Source organism: Dinoponera quadriceps, unplaced genomic scaffold (assembly GCF_001313825.1).
Source record: "Dinoponera quadriceps isolate SergipeBrazil2010 unplaced genomic scaffold, ASM131382v1 scaffold2414, whole genome shotgun sequence".
Taxonomy (NCBI): domain Eukaryota; kingdom Metazoa; phylum Arthropoda; class Insecta; order Hymenoptera; family Formicidae; genus Dinoponera; species Dinoponera quadriceps.
In genome coordinates, this window is record NW_014556444.1 from 36,292 (window position 1) to 56,371 (window position 20,080).

At 38.2% G+C, this 20,080-nt stretch overlaps 4 protein-coding genes across 6 annotated transcripts; 1 reads left to right on the forward strand and 3 right to left on the reverse strand.

Annotated features, from left to right (window-relative positions):
- Positions 1 to 26: 26 nt before the first annotated feature.
- Positions 27 to 5,205, reverse strand: LOC106747415 (serine/threonine-protein kinase greatwall). Of its 2 annotated transcripts, XM_014624911.1 has the most exons (3): positions 4,553 to 5,204; positions 1,588 to 3,493; positions 27 to 559 (listed from the first exon to the last, which is right to left on the reverse strand). In XM_014624911.1, exons 1-3 carry the CDS (start codon positions 4,751 to 4,753, stop codon positions 513 to 515), a joined length of 2,154 nt encoding a protein of 717 aa, XP_014480397.1. In that variant the 5' UTR covers positions 4,754 to 5,204; the 3' UTR covers positions 27 to 512. The 2 variants fall into 2 exon arrangements, with proteins under 2 accessions (XP_014480397.1, XP_014480396.1); XM_014624910.1 differs by lacking the exon at positions 27 to 559 and having other exon boundaries at positions 1,183 to 3,493; positions 4,553 to 5,205.
- Positions 5,206 to 5,302: 97 nt separating this feature from the next.
- Positions 5,303 to 9,014, forward strand: LOC106747416 (serine/threonine-protein kinase VRK1-like). 2 transcript variants are annotated; one of them, XR_001374653.1, is made up of 9 exons: positions 5,303 to 5,669; positions 6,040 to 6,092; positions 6,174 to 6,243; positions 6,399 to 6,595; positions 6,692 to 6,905; positions 7,034 to 7,710; positions 7,846 to 7,959; positions 8,065 to 8,297; positions 8,559 to 9,014. XR_001374653.1 is itself a non-coding variant. In XM_014624912.1 (8 exons), exons 1-8 carry the CDS (start codon positions 5,513 to 5,515, stop codon positions 8,197 to 8,199), a joined length of 1,617 nt encoding a protein of 538 aa, XP_014480398.1. In that variant the 5' UTR covers positions 5,303 to 5,512; the 3' UTR covers positions 8,200 to 8,465. The 2 variants fall into 2 exon arrangements, 1 of the variants encoding a protein (XP_014480398.1); XM_014624912.1 differs by lacking the exon at positions 8,559 to 9,014 and having other exon boundaries at positions 8,065 to 8,465.
- Positions 9,015 to 9,532: 518 nt separating this feature from the next.
- On the reverse strand, positions 9,533 to 14,847 carry LOC106747414 (nuclear export mediator factor NEMF homolog). Its single transcript, XM_014624909.1, has 10 exons — positions 14,520 to 14,847; positions 13,924 to 14,095; positions 13,619 to 13,821; positions 12,462 to 13,540; positions 12,216 to 12,396; positions 11,102 to 11,403; positions 10,824 to 11,016; positions 10,419 to 10,746; positions 10,065 to 10,330; positions 9,533 to 9,980 (listed from the first exon to the last, which is right to left on the reverse strand). Exons 1-10 carry the CDS (start codon positions 14,573 to 14,575, stop codon positions 9,782 to 9,784), a joined length of 2,979 nt encoding a protein of 992 aa, XP_014480395.1. The 5' UTR covers positions 14,576 to 14,847; the 3' UTR covers positions 9,533 to 9,781.
- Positions 14,848 to 15,112: 265 nt separating this feature from the next.
- Positions 15,113 to 16,193, reverse strand: LOC106747417 (40S ribosomal protein S16). Its single transcript, XM_014624914.1, has 5 exons — positions 16,128 to 16,193; positions 15,993 to 16,037; positions 15,765 to 15,896; positions 15,398 to 15,512; positions 15,113 to 15,323 (listed from the first exon to the last, which is right to left on the reverse strand). The coding sequence occupies exons 1-5, from the start codon at positions 16,134 to 16,136 to the stop codon at positions 15,178 to 15,180; spliced, it is 447 nt and encodes a 148-aa protein (XP_014480400.1). The 5' UTR covers positions 16,137 to 16,193; the 3' UTR covers positions 15,113 to 15,177.
- Between the last annotated feature and the right edge of the window lie 3,887 nt (positions 16,194 to 20,080).

The window sequence follows — 20,080 nt, forward strand, 5'->3', positions numbered from 1 at the left end:
CGGTTCGCACAGCCACCATNCAGCCACCATCTCTTCGGCAAGAAGGCTTGTCGAAAAACGCAAGATCCGTCGCATTCGCTCCGAAAAATGTGATAAAAAACTCTCGAGCTCTATCAAAGATAGAGCTTCCTATAGCGGAATAAAAAAGAAAATATGTTTTCGTGATCGAAAGCAGTAACGCGTAGTCCCACTTTCGACGAAGTTTAACTGTCATTTTCCTCTTCACTCCTCTTTCTTTTTAATTATACAAGATGCGAACGTTCCAGCTCGTCTCAAGTTCCATATCATCGTGCTCTACGTACGCTTCCTCATCGCTAAATAATGCCATCATCATTCATTTACTACGTAAGAAAACGAACGCAAACTCGCGCGATTTCACATACTGACAAAGTATTTTATACTATTATACATACACAAGTATATATAAAAAAAGAAGAATAAAGTTACAGATAGTAATAATATTTCGATACTGTAGGCTTCCGTTCCTGCCACCGTCCGCATACCGTCGAAGTCTACGTATCGCATTGACTTACATTCAAGTGTTGAAGAATATTTCTCGCTGGAAACAAAAACAGATATTCCCGCGTTAGTCGTCGATATCATCAGCGGTGTCGATAACCGTGGTCGATAGCCGAGTTACACGATGATATCGACGATAGTATTTAAGAAACAATACCGCGTAAAAAAAGAAAATACTATTGAAATTCAAAAATGAAGCGAGAAAAAATGGTGCAATGTAATGAAAATTTGCTTGTGCTTCTTCCACTGTTCTATTGTATTTCATAATTGAATTGGAGATACAAATAAGATGAACGAGACTCACAAGGAAACATCACTGGATCCGAACTTTTCGATTTGGATGAACTTTTATGGGTATGTAGAGTGACTTAAGCTATGAATAACGGTATACTTTATTCGTGTTTTATCATGCTCTATCACTTAAGGATGTATTACCATAACTCAAAATAATGAAAAATATAGCATTAATCAGAAAAATAAAAATAATATTTTCATATTTGTAACATTATATACATATTCATTCACACACACACACACACACACACACACACACACACACACACACACATATATGTTATCTGAACTTCATTTAAAATTAACATTTATTATTCGGATGGTGAAATAAATGTATAGAAACAATTTTATTTGATGAATACTAAATTTATGAGTGTCTCCCTTGACGTGTCACTGAAAATACAACACTAATGGGCAAGACATCCTTAATATATGATTTTCAAATTTAAGTGTTACGAATTAAGAGGACGCTTCGAATTTTTCACGTGTAACTCTTAAGTTACAAGTGATCAAAGAAATGTTTGCAACGAAAGTTTAATGGCAAATTAAGGTTTACAAAGAGACATAAGTAGAAATTAAAAACAAAATTTCTAAGAAAAGATTTAGAAAAAATTCGTTAAAAATTTCTGTCACCGTTATTGGATCTCTTTACATACAGAAGTTCACTCAAGTCTAAGAGTTCGGATACGCAGTGTTTCCTTGTCGGTTACGCCATCGTCATTGTTATGGTATCGTTCCCTGAACAACAATGGTGTGACGTGAAAAGCGACATACCTTGAAAGTAGCACGTATCATACTTATCATCCGGCTGCGGGATAAAAGGCGGTACGGCTATCGCCGGCTCGTCCCAGGGGAAGTTCCGGAAGAAGGCCATGGCGCGCACTTCCTTTGCCGAAGGACGTGTTGCTTGGTCCAAGGTGAGCAGCGCGTCAATAGCGTCGGTGGCCGCCGACGACAGAGCTTCCTCGTCTTCCGGCCACGGTACGTCTCGCGCCAGGATGTTGGTGAATACCGCCTGCGGAGTCTCGTCGTTGAACGGCGGCACGCCCGTGCAGAACTCGAATAGGCACACACCTAACGCCCACCAATCGACCGCAGGCCCGTGGCCTTGCTTGAGCAGGAGTTCCGGCGCGAGATAATCGGGCGTGCCGAGTATGCGATCGTCCGACCTGTTGGTCGCGGTCTGGCCGCCTCTTCTGACGGACTTCGGCGTCCTGTAGGGCGTGTAACAGTTGCTCGAAGCCGTAGGTGTCTTGATGGGCGAGATGTCCTGAGGTGAACGATGGCCGTCGGTGTGCAGGTTCGGCGCCGAGTGCGAAGTGGACGGCGGCGGTAGGTGAAATCTCGTCGTCTTGATCAGAGCACCATTCTCCTCCTGGCTCTTCCGTTTCTCCGCGGTCTCACGGCTCTTCTTAATGGAGGACACCGGCGTGCTGAAGGCTACTCGACCCGCAGAGCCAGTGTCTTGTTCGTTGCTCGTGTCGATCGTGATGTCCACCGGTTTGTCGGACATCGCGGTGACGTTGACCGCCATCGTGTTCGCGTCGGAGAACAAGGGCCCGCGATTCTTCCTCTTGGGCGTCTTGGTGACGTCCAGGTCCATCGCGTTGATCTCGCACGTTAAACTAGTGGTCTCATTGTGCCGCTTCCTCTTCGCTCCTCTACCGAACGACTTCACCCAGGTGCTCAGTGGACTGGTTCGCAGAGGCTGCTGCGATTGCTCGGCCTCGAGCGTGGACTCGTCCTCGTCCTCCGTATTCTGAATGGTGTGATTGTTCGTCTGGATGGAGGACGACGCGCAGGTGTGGTAGCTGCCGGAGCTATTGCTGTCCGTCCTCAGCGACGGGCTCTCCTCGCTCTTTCTAACGTCCGCTCCAACGTCGTTCGTCATACCCTGCTCCGTGCCCTCCAGGTGCAAATCCTCCATCGACTGGAACGAAGTGATACCGGATTCCTGTGAATAGTCACCAGACGCTACCGAGGAGATGATCGAATTTGGTGACGACTGCGGTCTAGTGCTATTCCTCTGCAGCGCAGAGAGCAGGTTCATGGCCGGCGTGCTCCAGTCGCTGAAGTTCGACTTGCTGCTGGACTTTTGGGCCGAGCCGAAAGACAGGTGGGAGGTCAGCGAGAGGATCTGACCGGGCGTTCTGGCGCACAGACTGGGCGTGCAATTCACCAGATCCGATATCTCGAGGTCTCTGTGTAAGGACGATATCTTACTGAGTCCGAAGTCCGTGAGTTTGACGTGCCCCTCGCTCGACAGCAGCATGTTGTCCGGCTTCAGGTCCCTGTGCACGATCCCGTGCGAATGCAAGTACTCCAGTGCCAGGCACACCTCCGCCGTGTAAAACGCCGCCATGGATTCCTCCATGTAGCCGCAGAAGCCGAGCAGGCTCTTGAGATCACCGCCCACCATATACTCCATGACTAGGTACACGCTGCTGACGGTCTGCAGCGAGTAAAACAGTTGCACACAGTACGGACTGCGGGTAAGGGCCAACGCGTTCCGTTCGATCACCACTTGCGACGCCATGTTCTTGTGGATCATCTCGTTCTTCTTCATCACCTTGATCGCGTACACTTGCTCGGGATTGGACTTTTTGTGCCCTAAGAACACCTTACCGAAAGCTCCCCTGCTTATTGGCTTCACTATCTTAAAGTCATCAATTTCTGGCACCTAGCGAAGAGACGCAATGACGTTAAATACGCTGCTTGAAGTGCGCACTTCTGTGAAGTTAGAAGAGGCTAAATTATATATTGGGACTTGTGTGCAACGTTTACCTCTTGCATCGTAATATAACACCCAGCAAAGTGACCCACCAAGCAACAGTAACATAACTGTTGGTTATACTTTTCCACTCGACAATATAAAACACACGAGTGTTATTGTATTTACATTGTTGAATGGGAAATTATAACCAACAGTTATGTCACTGTTACTTGGTGCTTGCTGAGGAATATCTCAATGTACCTTATATATATATATTTCTACAACATATATGGTAATTTCATAATAAACATTACAAAAATGCATGCTCTAATTATATAATTAGCTCCATTTATCAGAGATAAGTATAGAGGACCTCCGCAGAATGCGGCTGACTTGTAATTTTAAGGTAATATTTGATGCCCTAAATCTTTATCTAAATTACCATTTGTTTACTTGTTTTATTACACAGAAGTTCGTCCGTGATTGATTTTCATCAATCACAAACCAAACAGTTTTTCAATTTAAGACTCAAGACACAAGATAATCATTGTGCATTAAAGACAAGGACTTCAGGCGTAAAACATTTTCTTAAACCGACAATTCAGTCACTCCGCTAAAGCCCTCAAGCTTGTCCATTTAACATAACACACATTGATGGTTAGTTGGCTATTTTAAAAAGTGCAGACACCAATAGAACAAACCTGAGGCCTTCAACTGTCAACGAAGCTGACAAAGGCTATAGTCTATGTTATGTATGATATAGATTGTCAATACTGGTAATGAATATCGGAACGCAGGTAAAATAATACATTTTTAAAATATCGATAAGCTCCTCTCAGTTACAAATTTCATAGAAGCATAGATTACGATCTATATATACTACACATACATACATGCAAAAGAGAAGGATGAGAGACACTCAACTTTCTCCCACGGTCAGGCTATTCGGGTCCCCCCCAAAATTGCGACATGTGGGCCTAAGAGAAAATTCGCACCTCGCAAGAAACAAAAGCAAGCGCGCCTTACCTTTGCATTGGGATTGACGATTTTCGAAATGGTATTGAAAATGGAGTTGTCGATGAATCTCTCGGACTGCTGCGGCGTGCGATCTTCGCACTGACGTTCCGCGTCGCTGTCACTCCCGCAGGGTGTCTTGTCGCCCGACTCGGCGATGCGGTTGTTGCCATCCAACCGTAGTCCCGGCGAGTTGGCCGTCGCTTCTTCCATTTAAAAGAGGAATATACGAGGCCGAGGGTAACCTAAACGACCGCGTCGCGAGTTCCGGTGAGCTGCCGACGAAGAGAGATCTCCGTGGATTTGCGTGCGTGCCGTCTCATAAGTGCCGCTACCGTCGTGCCGCGATTCGCTCCGCCCTGATCATTATCATCACCATATTTCGCGCAAAATCGCAAATCGGAATCTTAAAGAGCCGCTTGACACTTGTCAAAATCAACAGACCGCCTTGCACGCACGAACATGCGCGGCATATGAGGCATGTACACACGCGACCTCAGGATCGGCAACTTGACGACCTGCGTCGTTACCCTGATCACGAGAGGAACGGAAGATCTTCCAACAGAAATCGATCGGTCCTTCGACACGTTTGAGATAATATTCTCTGCTACTTTCTCACCTCGATAAAAAGATCACGTCGTTATTTACCTCGGTAGAGTAAATCATGCATGCGAACGCGCCCGAAGGTGCGGTAACTTCAACGTTCGCGCGTTTCCCACCTGAATCGCGAACGTTTAAATTTCTTCACGAAGTTCTGGCGGTTGTCCGCCACCGTATGATCCATTGCGGTATCGTAGGTTAGCCGATCCGACACATCGGCGTATTATGTGCTAACATATACCGCATGATTAATCAGTAATTACATTGTCATCGCGTGCTCGACGTCTGTAGCCGTTGATCGTTCCAAGGCGTGTCTGCAACGTTCACGCTTTAATTTATCAGAGGACCTGATCCGTCACATATATCATCGTAATGGCAGCGAAAGCGGCGAAGAGAGCACCGCGGAAAAAAGGCGGCTATCAAATGCCCGAGGCGATACCGCTTGGAGAAGTTCTCACGGATATATCGAAGAAACAATGGATTCTTGGCAAGTCAATCGGCGTCGGCGGTTTCGGCGAGGTTTACTCTGGTAAGCCCACGAGTTTCATCGTTAGTATACTTGAGGCGGATTATTTATTAACAACGGATCATTGCAAACCGCGTCATTTGTAGACATCTAAACTGAAAAAATGTTGGATATAATTATGCAAGGAAAAATCAACAAGCCATTCGTGCTGGATTTTATGGCGGGAATTTTATATAATTATGTTTTGCTAATCGTATTCGCTTGGTTTTATCTTGCACAATTATGTCCAGGCACGTAATATTTGTTTCTGCCAAATCAAATATTGACATTGCAAAAGCCTGAAGGATCAGATTTGTTTTCACCGTATATGTTATCATCGACAAATATTTAGGCTGTTACGGTACAATTAATTGACCAATATTATAAATTACAGCGGCATCGTATTCCGGAAATATTCCAAAAGATTATCCCAATGTTATAAAAATTGTAAGTACCATGATTTTTTTTGCTTATCATATATAATTCTGGTTGTGACACTCTTTTATATCTTACAAACTGTAAATTTAGGAACCGCATGGAAATGGCCCATTATTTGTAGAAATGCATTTCTATATGAGGAATTGCAAGCCAAATGAGAGTAAGTTTAGAACTAAGAATCTTTTTCTTCAATATCTGCAATTATGTGATTGATATTTGTTCTACTAAAAATACTACGCTATGATTGAATATCAGGTATTTATCAGTCACATATTAAAATATTCGAGAGGTAAGCATATCACGAGATCTTTTTAGTTGATAGTTGGCGAAGAAAAAAGAAACTTGCGGCACTTGGAATGCCCAAATATGTTGCTTCTGGAAGTCATGAGTATAAAAATACAAAGTATCGATTTTTAGTAATAGATCGATACGGGACAGACTTGTGGAAAATTTTTGAGGCTAATAATAGGCAATTCCCAGAGCACACAGTATATAAACTAGCTTTACAAATAGTAAGATGATTAAAGGTCATATATTGTGCCTATAAATTTGCAATTCTTTGACAAGTTATATAATTTACATGGGATAATATTTTAATGAATTTCTAGATAGATATATTAGAGTACATTCACCACAAAACTTATGTGCACGCTGATATTAAAGGTGAAAACTTGTTACTGGATTTAAAAACCTTCGATCAAGTTTATTTAGTGGACTTTGGTTTAGCCTCTCACTGTACAACAAGTACCGAATTAAAAGTTGATCCAAAAAAAGCACACAATGGAACTTTACAATACACAAGTAGAGATGCCCATATGGGAGGTAAGGAGAGAGAGAGAGAGATTAGGGACTATTCTAATTCGTAATGCAGTATATTCCTATCACTTTCCCTTAAATTTTAACTAGGAAGGTAACACAAGTATATTCTAAATGCATTTTTATTCTTTCAGTGCCAACACAGCGTGGTGATATTGAAATTTTATGTTACAATATGATTCTTTGGTTGTGTGGCTCACTTCCATGGGAAAAATTAGTCGATAAAGTTATCGTTCAGAAAGAGAAAGAAAAAGCTTTCGAAAACATTGATAGTTTCCTGAACAAATGTTTCCATGGATCAACTCCACAAGCTATGCAAAAATGTATGACTTTATTAAGCAATATGAAGTTTAACGAAACACCGTGTTATGAAAAATTTAAAGATACGTTAATAGCTGGGTTGAAGAAACTAAATCATAAACCAGATGGAAAGTTAGGATTGAAAACCACGCCTGCTCAACAGAATTCTGTTAAATCTACGCCACAAAAAGTAAGGAAACTAGATCAAGTCAGACAAAGTCCGCGTTCGAAACATGTAGCCGCCCCAAGTAATTCTTTAAGAAATAATCAAAGAGAAAGCACTATAGGTATTGTGATTGATAAAAAACGCGGTAATAAGAAAGATATTAAGAAGGTATTAGAAGATATAGATCCTGATGGTGAATATGATATTAAAATTGTTCAAAAAACGAAAAAATCCGAGTCCGATGACGAAGTGCCTGAAGCAACGAAGAAAGCGACCTTGTTGAGCAGTAGAAAGAAAATGCGAGTCAATTATGTTGATGATGATTCGGAAAATGATTCAATGGAGGTAATTGTCTATTTGGAAAAGTACTGCGTAACAAACATGTGGTTCCTTTGGTTTTGATTTTAATTTAAATTTAAAAAATATCGTTTTACCCAAATCGATTTTATTACTAAAATGTTTTCTTTTTAAATATAATAGCCGTTGATGAAGCGTCCAAATAAAATGCGACAGAAGAAACCAGCTACGAGTAAAACGAGGCGGAAAGTCATTTCTCTGGATGATTCAACAACCGTTTCTGAGCCTGAGCCCGAGGTAAAAAATTTTATATAATTGATGATTAGTGATTCCAATTTTTGTTTCCAATTAAAAAATAGTGAGTAAACATAAATTAGTATTCAATATATTTTATATATTCAGATTGTATCAAAAGGAACGAGATCAAGACCGGCTACTACTGTTGGGAGGAAAGTAACTGCCAAAAAGAATATGTTACAGTTCAATAAACCAACATTGTTTGAAACTGAGTCGGAGGAGGATATATTCGATATGTAGTTCCTCGAGTTGAGACAGTGACCAAGTACATAAAATAGTTGTGAGAAATGTACTATAAAAGATATCCCCGAAACTACGTATCTTATATATATACTTTTGTACGTGATTTCATATATATATTAAACATCCATGATTAACATAATATTGTTTTCACATATTGATCAATCACCGTTATAGTATTCAGATCAGATTTTTGTAAATATGTGAATATTTTTTTCGGAAATAAATACATATTAAATCGAATTTGTTATATAAAAATTGTTCGGTACTGGTTTAGCACACAATAAAATATTGAACGCTCATTTCTGTATGTCGATTGGACGATCTTTAATATTTAATTTTCGTTTGTTCCCTTATAGCTTGCACTATATTAACACTATGCCGTCCGGGGACACCACGTTGGTGTCCCGCGAAAACGATCGTGCAAAGGCCGGCGACACCACGTTGGTGTTGTGCGCAAAACTATCGCAGAAAGGCCGGCGACATCACGTTGGTGTCGTGCGCAAAACTATCGTGCAAAGGCCAGCGACAGCATTGTGGTACCGTTTGTATTCTGATTGTGTACTGTTGGTGTTCTGTTTGTGTTCTGTTTAAGTAACAATAAGTTACAGACATCATGATTCGATCGACAGACTTTCCGGTCAGCTAAAGCAACACCAGCTGATACAAATTTCCGAAACCGACAAACGAAAACGAAGAAAGTGCCATGTATGTTCCAAAAACAAAAAAAGAAGGACAACAAATTTAATGGGTAATTCTTGTAGAGTCGTGTTACTCCTCGGAGATTGTTTTGCTTCATATCATCTAAAAGAGAAATACTAAGTACCCAATAAAATATTAATAAATAAATAAATATATAATACAAAAAAATGTTACATTTATTTACATATATCCTCAAAATTTCATGAAAATAGCAGGACAAAATTGAAAACTAATGAGAACTGACGATTTATGATCTCCCGAAAACCTCGAAAAACCGCCGGCGACAAACGAAATGATCTGAGTCAGTCCTACCGGCGCCAAACAAAAGAATCCCGATTAGACGTGTGGACGACATAGTGTTAACTATAGATGACTTTATTTGCAAAATCACTTTAATTTATTAAATTCGGCATGTAAAGTAAGTCGGAAATCCTATCGTTTTGTGACATAATGACGATTTATTAGCAAGATAAGTAGTTATAAAATCAAACGACCAAATTTTTATATATACATCCGTATCGTATACTCTTATTTACATAATGTATCCGAACTTAAATATTTAAAACTAATTTGGAATAATTATTAAGAATAAAAATAACGAGTTTTGTAATCTCTTATATACATAAACATTTTTACTAATCGTTTTACTCCAATTCTTAAAAGCAAGGTTAGCAATTATTTAGAAATTTAGATAATCGTAATCTTATAAACGTGTAGTTTTTCTGTGTCAATCAACATTCATTGAATATTGTTTCAACGTTTGCCAGAGAATGCGATTGCAAGAAAGTATATACTTTCCAAAACATCTTTATAATTAAGTCTTGTATACTTATGAATCACTGGTAAGTTTGTAACCATGCAAGTTGAAATTATCAAGCAATCATTTCTTCAGCTTTTGAATCTGAGGAGCACTTATTTTTACTTTTCCGGGTATATTTCTAGCTATCATCTCGTCTTTAATCGCCTTCAATAGATCCTTCTCACGCGCAGATATTTCTTTGTCTCTTAGAAATACTGCTACAGCTGTCTTGGCGGCTTTGCCTCTTTTTCCGACACCAGGTGTTAATTTCACTTTAAATCTAAGACAAATATTGAAATATACTGTAAATGAAGCACATTTTACTTTATGTAACTTTATATTACAGCTCAATGTAACAACTTACTTGTAATTCAATAAGGTGTTGTAAGGCGCCACCACAGGCACAGCGAACAATAATTCGTCCTCTGAAAATGGCTTTCCCGTTAATTGATCAAGCATATCGACTTCGGGAGTCGGGCCTGTATCTTCTTCGTCAATGTTATCCATTATGTGCACAAATGGTGCAGAAACGTTTGGCCTTGCGTTTGGCTTTTTCTTCCCTTGTTGTTTGGGACCTGATGGATCTTTAATTCTATTTTTCTTCTTATCTTCTTTAGCTGCACCTGCCGACTGAATGGATGAAAAAATGGAAAATAGAAATACAAAGTACTTGAATAATTGTCTAATAAGTACAATATGAGAATGAGAAAGGAAATACCTGCAAGACAAGCATCGAAAGTCGTCTATCTTCCTCATCTTGATCCTTGTATTTCTCTTTCATTTTCTTCAGTTTCCCTTTCTGTCCTCGTTTCAATACAGGTTGCTCTTCCTTCTTGTTATCACTTTCGGTTTTGTCACTTTTCTCGATCTTTTCTTTCGGCTCCTTTGGTTCTTTCGGTTGTGCTTTCTGTTTTGTTTTTGCACGCTTCTCCTTAACCGACATATTTATTGTAACAGGCTTATCATCTCCGAGGTAAACTACACTTTCTTCCATATCCTTTTGTGTTGTTATTAAGGGTTGATTATCATCAATATGAAGTTTCACTCTGCGCAAAAATACATCATGTATATCATATGTCACATAAGTTTTAATTATGAAATCAAAAGCTTAATGTTCACTTACTTCGGGCCCGAAAGATCGATTTTTATTTGTGTATCGGGAAATTGGCATTTCGTATCTTCCTCTTTTTCTTCTTCATCGTCACACTCATCTTTAACGACGTCGTTATTATCTGTCGCGATTCCACACGATTCCGATTCCAAATGATCTTCCTCCTGAATTGGGTTTAACGTATTTTTGTCTTCTACATTTTCATCTAACGTGGAAAGTTCGAAATTATTGAAACTAAATTAGCAGTCGTGACGATTTTTTCCAATTATAAATGATTTATTCACACCTACCTTCGTCCGAATCGCCCTCTAGTTCTATTTCCTTATCGTCCTCAACCACTGAATCCGCAGTTTCACTCTCCTCGTCCATGACTTTGACTCTTCTCTCATCCCTATGCCGTTCCATCGAACTTTCCTCCAACCGAAACATGATACCCAATCCCATAATCAACTGACTCGGTGGCAGATAATTTTTCTTCCCACGTACCATGAAGGATCCAGTAGTGAGGTATTCTCCGGTAGGTGCGCTCTTCGAAACTTGATCGTGATGCACCCACCATGCACTCGCCACTACTTTAGCATCCCAGGCGACACTGTCAACAAAATATGAATTATTATATTGGAAGAATAGTTATTTTTTCGGTCCATTCTTGGGGAGAAAATACAAATAAATTTGTACATGTAAATTTGGAAGCTACCGCTGTGCACAGAGAAAAATATGATTACACGCCACTCGCGTTCACGTATGTCTATCAAATATATACACTCGTTTAAGAGAAATCAAAGCTTGTATTTACAGCTTCACAGTATTAATCGTGCTCGGTATAATTAATTAAGGAAAATAGTGTAAAAATTCTCTCTTTTTATTAATAGAGATCTCCGATTGTCAGTATTAATTATCTATCGAAAGGATGCACAGCTGATTGAGCAGCTAATTCAACAACAGCCACTACCATACACGGATACACGGATATAACAATGTTTATTATTTGTACTGGGAGAAAAGTAATTACTCAGCTTATTTTTCTTCTTTTAACAGCTGTCTTGTTTAGGTCTACTTCTTGACCCGAAATCATTTTTATTTCCTTGTTACATTTTTATATGGTGAGCGCTTATCTCAAATATTTCATAAATTTATATATCCGCAAGTATAAGTCCACCATAAATATACCAATTTATTCAAAATATATTCTCAATCCTAGTAAATTTAGTATTTCAATCAAGAATATTAAAACACTAAAACTAAAGCTTCCGTTATTTATTCCAATAAACCGGACTTTTCTTCAATAATAAAAAAATATTCGTTTAAGATAATCATTATTTAAAAGAAGAAAAATAAATCAAGTAATTGTTTTTCCTCGTAATACAAGTAATATTTTTCTATATGTAAAAATAGAAGCTATACCTGTACGCAATCGCCATTGTGCCTGCTTCCGCCAACGATTTCGGCGGTACAGGATTGCCGGTGGGATTTTTTATCACGACAGAACTAGCACCGATTAAATCTGCGTGAACATACAGGTCTCCGGTTCTTAGGTACCTCTTCACGATCAACTCGTTCTGCTGTTGATCTCTTCCACCAATAACTGTGTATTTGTGTTATGGTTAATCAAGTCACAGACAGACGCAAATGTCAGGCAGAGAAACTTACCCAGATAATTCTCAGATGTGATAAACCAATAGAACTTTTCAAACCAATATACTTTTCTCAGTTTGTTAATACTGTGTATGGTTTGCACTTCTTTCAATGTTTGCTTCGTCTTCTTCTCCGCCGACTTCAAAGCTTTCCCTTGCGACTCTATCGTCTTCTGATGCTTCTTAGCTGCCGATCTTTTTTGACTGTAATACTTTCTGGCATTACCGAATGCTGTATGAGCCAAGTCTACGTCGATCATCATGGGTTTCAACTTGGACTCCTCGTCGCTGTCTTCGTAAGGATCGTGTAACAATAAGGAAATGTGATTTGTCTCAAGCTTCAGTTGTTTTATAGCGGAGGCAACGGGATCGTCTCTAGCTTGAGCTTCTTTTAACAGCACTTGAATATCCGGCCAGGACATCTGATTTGCCAGAGCGCTTTGTATAGCCAGAATAGCGTTGTCCACTAAAGTCTGATTCCTCGAAATCAATTCCGCTTTTTGCTTGTCAACCTCCTGTGTCTTCTCCAGTGTAATCAATCTCTGATCGTGATCTTTCTTTACATTCTCCAGTTTCTTTAAAGCTTCTCTTTCCTGCTGCAGAGCCTTCAAATCTAGCTTCTGTCCTTCCATCGTGGAGTAATATTCGTCCACCGCGGCATCGAAAGAATCGAACTCTTTGTATGGTTGATCCTTGTATTGTTCGAACAACAAGGGATGAAATTCAATATTGGCAAATATAAAATCTTCCTTACCGTCTTGAGTCGGTTTTTTTTCCTTCTTTTGAATGATATAACCTTTGGAAGTATTTTTCTTTGCGTGATCGACAATATTATTGGCTTCTTCAAGTGCCAGAATCAATTTCGGCATGTCTTCAGCGACGTTAAAATCTTTACCGATCTTACAACCCAAGGCAAATCCAGATTTAAGCAGAACGTGATCAATCACAGCTGAGCCAAATTCCAATAATGGATTTAACACCTTTTTCAGATTCTCTCCTTCCTTAACTTTCTGAAGATGCTCGCGAATTTCATCTACAGGTGGCATTGCTTCACTGTGAGCTCTGTCTAACGGATATTTCTCTTTTACAGCAAACCTAGATATTACATGAATTCGTCAATATTTCATACATGTGCATATATTTGATATTGTAAGCATATTTTTTATATCTTACCTAATTTTATCTCCTTCCGTGTGAGGTCTTAAGACGTACAAAATTACCATTTTATAATCCGTGAGAATTATGTTACCACGATCATATACTTCCAAAATGATATGATATGCAGCCTCACCACTTCCAAATTGCATGTCTATTATTCGATCCGTGCCAACTTGGACGAGACTTTCTAGTCTTTTATTTTTAAGGTGCTTGCGCATCTGTAATATTTTGTCGATTATAAAATATGAATATATCATTATTTATCATAACATGGAAGTTATTTTACAATTCAAAATTCACTTATTACTTTATGCAATTACCTTCATAGAGAAACCTGAAGGAGCTATATTTTTTGGCCATTCGAAACCTGTTGTATGGATCCTGTTACCAGACTCAAGTAACAGAACACATTTTTCCTCACTGCGTTGAAAACGTATAAGATATGTACGATGATCTATGTCGTAAATTTGATTGACACGCATGCCAATAAGCCTGAAATTTTTTAGATACATTTAGAAAGAGAAACAGTTCGTACATAATCTACAAAATCTTAACGAGTTAATAATAATTTACACAATTTATATCAACATGTACATAACGATAGTAATTAATTGTCACAAATGATTGATGAACGAATGAAGCTGACAAGATAAAATAAAATAACAGTCGCACTTTGACAACGAACTGTATTAACCTCTTCAGAGATATTGACAAATATGTGTACGTTTAGTTTTATTTAAAAATTACCATTATTATTAAGTGTTGAATAAAATAAATTTAAAAAATTTTCGTTGTTTTAAATAAAAAAATTTTTAATTCGTCCCTGAAGAGGTTAATAAGGTTATATGATTCAAACGTTATATATAACCTTAATATCCTATCAAATTTGGAATAAATCTTTATATTTTCTGCTTACCTCTGTAGTTCAGTTACTGAACATACAAGATCGTAAGTATTAAATCGTGTCTTCATTCTGGAAAAGGTTTTATTTTCCCTCTGAAAGAAGATTCAAACAGCCACCGTGAAAGTTTGACGTTACACTACCTTACTTAATATCACGTAACTCGTTATCTTAAACGTTATGTCATATGGAGATAATCAACCAATGATTCATCCTTATTCAATTGGTTTCTTTTTTCATTAAAGAACTGATTACTTTCCCGTTATTAAATTATGCTACGGAAAAATGAAATTTTGCCTGAGATGTCGTTGACTCGTACTACGACTCCGACTTGTCGACAGAAACAATGGCAGTCCACTGAGAATATTTTGGAACTAATAATAGAAATCTTGATGTACTATAAAAATAAGAAAAACACACACACACACACATATATATATATATATATTCATGAATTATTTATGTTTCATTTATATAGAGCTTCTGATGAAAACTTAAAACAATTCTGTTAATACTAAATTCTCGACTCAAGACAAGTTTTAATATAAATTTGTTATACATCAGGCTTAGACAGGCTTTATTAGATATAGAAAGGAAAAAAAGGCATATGGACTTTAATTTCTTTTTTATTCAATAATATGAATAATAAAGTATAATGTGAAATACACAGGCATTAACGGTAAGACTTCTGGTATCGTGCTCTGGCACCTGGACCTCCAAACTTCTTTGGCTCGCACCTCCTTGGGTCGGCGACTAAGAGAGTACGGTCATATTGAATAAGGATGTCCTTTATCTCCTTTTTGCTGGCTTCGTCGACATCTGAAACATCAATCACATTATCATAATCTAACCAACTATTGTATAGCTAATATTTATCTCACAATTCCACTTACACTTCTGATAATATGCAACGAGTGCCTTGGAAATGGCTTGACGAATCGCATAGATCTGCGCAACGTGACCACCGCCACTTACTCTCACTCTGATATCGACTCCAGAGAACTTCTCCTGGAACGTAAACACAGACGAGTGTTATTATTGTTAAGAAAAGCGCCTTCATTTGGTGAGAACTACATGTTATTTGCACTCGTAACCTCAGTTCTTGTTTTTAATCATGAATTATCATGTTCGGAATAAATAAACATCACAGAACAAAGCAAGCTGAGATTAGAAGCAGAAGTGACAAATGAAATGTCGAGAATTTGCATAGGATGGTTGCTGAAGCTGCTATCTCAATCATTTATTATCACATGAATTTACCTTGCCCAAGAGCAGGATGGGTTCTTGCAATTTGTATTGGAGCACTCGTGGTTCAACCAGCTCCAATGGTCGGCCATTGACACGGAGATTTCCACGCCCGCGTTTACAGTAGGCGACCGCAGTCGCGCTTTTCTATAAGATATGAGAATTCGTATCAAGCACATGGCACAAAATGAAAAACGCGTGCACGAACATAACCTCACTTATTCTGGTCTTGTTACGGCTTACCTTCCGTCCGAAGACCTGCACGGAATGAATCGGCTCTTTTTGCTTCTAAAAAGAGAAAACCACGCATTATAGATCTGAACGAAGTAAATTTGAAGTTGATAGGATTCTACTTGTTAGTAGGATTAAAAATCTTACCTTCTGCATTTTGCTCGAGGAATCGTGTCCTAAGAAACGAAACGGAAAGGAGACACACACAACGATGCGATTACCACGTTACTCAAATAAGAGATTGCTATTGAACAAAAATTATATTTCCGGTAGCGCCACGCTGCTGCGTTTTGATTGGTGGATTTCTAATATGTTACTAGGGGTCTGTTTCCTATTACTGCAGTAGCTGCACTAGCATGCACTGGTTCTTTTTTTCTTTCTTTCTTGAGATTTGGTGAGAAAGAGAAAAAAAGAGAACAAGTGCAGCAATACAAAACAGACCTTAGATCTCACTAGATCCAGCGCAAAACTAGCGCCATGTATATGCCGCAGACTTTGGACTTATTGATCAAAGATAACGGGTATAACAATCAGTATACTTTTTATTTTCCCGCGAGAATAATGAATCTACGAATTTGCGTATTCCTAATTTAGATTTTTTTATTTGGTTTTACTTGGAAAGATAAAAATTGGCCAAAATATACAAATCATAATAATCGTCGTTTAATCGATTGAGGCAACTTGTGTCAAGTGGTTGCCTTCCCAGGTAGTACAGTTTCACATACGTTCTTCAAATGTATGTAATATAATTATAAAACATTATATAGTTTAAAGAACGTATATGAAACTAATATACTGCCTAATAGATGATTTTCGTTATCTTTTATCCTATGAACAGTAAGATATAAATATATATAAGATTTTCTCTCGAGGTTAGATAGAAAAAAATAACAATTAATTTTTAAATTCATCGATATAGGTATTTGCCCTGAAACACATTTACGCCGGCAAAGAAATGATAGAAATCGTTAATTTTTTTACCGTAAGTATTTTTAATGATAATTTCATCAATGTGTTCAAAACGTTGAATTATAATATGGGCATAACTATTAGCAGCACAATTTCCAATTTGGCCGCTTTGTGAAACGAGGTCTGACTCATCGCGTATCCTCCAGTTTTAACGAAATAAAGATTCCCATTCGAGAGACGAAAGCAACTCAAAGCAAGATTTATGAAAAAAAGGGTAGGTCCCCTCTATAGCCTTGAAATATTTGTTGGGTATGTCCAATAGTATTGCAAAAAATGTTTGGTGAAATTTTCAACGCGTTTTTCTCGAAATCGTGTTTTCAAACATTATGACCATGATTCCAGAGAACTACCCCATGAGGACATCCATGGAATCGACTTCCTTACGTGGATTCGACGTGAATGTAATGTAGATGTTTTTGTGGGGTACTAATCCGATCGTCTTACACTTAAATTCAACAAACATATGTTTATCATCTATACCACAATGTATAGCGTATGTTAATTTTTTTCACCTTTTTGGAGAGTTAAATAAGGAAAAATAATGAGTAAAATTGAAACTTTGTTTTTAAACTGTCGTCATATTGAAAATATGTGCGCGATATCAATTATATTGCTATAGATAAGAATCACAAGTCCACTCATTAAGAAAATTGCGTAGTTTTTGTTTTTAGATTAATCGACTTTTAACGCACGTTTAAAAAATATATTACTTTTGAATTATATTGACTTTTATTCATAAAAAATTACCGAATATATTATTAAATCCGACTCTCAGGATTAGAAAATTTCCTTAAGAAACAAGGAGTCTTTAATTTTTTTAATTTATTTTTCCAGATCACGAAAAAACAAATAAAATTCAATAGACTATATATAAAATATAATAGTTATAACTTTGATAAAAAATAATAATAATTAGATAGTTCATGATGTTTCACAGATTGAAGTCATTAGTTTTCAGGAGGTTAGAACCTTAATGATGCGGTCGTTCTTTGCAAAGATATAATATTATGAATGAGAAGTCGCATTCGTTGAATTTTACTAAATAAATAAATAAATTAAAATTATTTAATAAAATTAAAATTAAAAATACAATATATAAAATTAATTGGAGCTACAAATAATAAGTGAGGAACATAAAATTTTTCTCACTCGTTACTTGCGCAGTAATTGTAATTTAACAGTAAATACGCCATTAAGTACAATGAATCATGATTTTATTTGTTATATAATAATATCTACAATAAAAATACCATATCGTTTGAAAAACAATTTTCGTTACAATTATACAGTAATTTTATATAATAATATAATATTTAGGTTTTCGTTCCAAATAAGATGTAGCAATGAACATACACCTCGCGCAGTGGGAGTGAGAAAATACATTTTTTTTTTGTTGTAAATTCCGCATTGTGGTTTCTTCACTCGGTGTGTGGATGCGTATATACGTGTGTGTGCATATGTGTGTGCGTATCTGCTGTCAGTATGTTTGTCTGCTCTCTTAGCGTGTGTACACGTATGTGATTGTGTGTTTTATCTTCTTTCAAGCAACTTTCCACACAGACACCCAAGGCGACACCGCGGTTTGCAACCACGTTGCGTATTTCTTTTTTTATTTTCCCTCTTCTATTATTCTTCCTTTCCTTCTCTTTTTTCTTTATTTACCATTTCACCTTACTTTCCTCCGTCTGTATCTTAAAGAAAGGGAGCCTCGTAACGGGGATAACGCGGGGATGTCGCCTCGGGTGCCTCGCGTGCTCTTTTCTTCCTTTCTCTTAGTATGTGCGGAGAGTGTATCGTAGAAAGTGTTGGATTAGAGCGATCCAACTTTATCCCAGACGTCGGCCTTTGCGCGCGACGAGCGGATAGTTATCCCCGCTTAATCTAAATTAACTACACTTAGTTAATATTACCGTAATATCATCTCAATATATATATCATTGTATTAGTTTATCGTAATATATAGAAAATACATATAACAATTATTTAAATGACTCACAATCAATCATCTGCCATAACGCGCGTATACGACGAGCGTCCACGTGCGAGCTCGTACACGTATACGCGCCTATGCGCGTACGCGTATACATATAAACATATATATAAATATACATAAATATATATAAACATATTTTTATATATATTCATATATATATATATTTTTTTTATATACATTTATATATATACTCATATATATATTTATATTTATCGGTGTGTGTTAATTACATGATATTTTTTACACTCGTCGTACAGAGGGAGAAAAGGGATGGCGCGGAGGCTCGAGTGGTTGGGTATAGGGGAGGAAGGAAGGGCGTGGGAGGCGGGGTAGGGATAGAATCTCTCATACATTTACATTGTCTCTTTGCCGTACTGTTAGTTTAGGGGGAATTTATCGGAGAACCTAGTCGATATCTTACAAACATTTTGTCTATCTTGTACTGTAGTACGTATCCTTGCTCTAGCGAACGTGTCTCTCTCGTCGTTCTGTGCGTCCGGCGGGCGGGATCTCGCCGGATCGATCGATCGATCGTTTGCCCGAAGCATCTGCCTTCGTTTGATTTGATCTCTTTGGAATTTTCCGTTTCATTTATACCTGACTCTCTGTCTCTCTTTCTCTCTATCCATATTTTTCTCTCTCTCTCTTTCTTTCTATCTCGTGGAATCCAGCGACGCACTCTCACGATGCGTCGCGTGCTCGAGGCGTCCGTTATGTCCTGCCTGTATGAGTCTTGTCTTTTCAACGCGCGACACGTAGAAATTTATGCATATACCCATGTACGTGTGTCAATATAAAGATACATACAAGATATCCGTACAGAGAGAGAAACGATTTTTGAGGCCGGTGATTTAGCGAGTGCGCGCGTGCGAAATCGTTTTCGCACAAATCGTTTCCGCCGGCGGCGGATGAATCGGACTGAGGTCGAGGACATCCTGACACGAAGGGAGCGCGTAATTCTTAATCAGAGGTAACTACCTTCCGACGATAGAGTCGACGGGACAGGTCGAAGCAGACAGGGGCGAACTTTCGTTTACAGACCGCCCTTGAGATGCCCGTTCGCTCTCGAGTCCCATTAATCCGCCGTTGCTTTTCGCTCTAACTGTGTTCCGAAAGTATTTCTGTTTTTTTTTTTGAT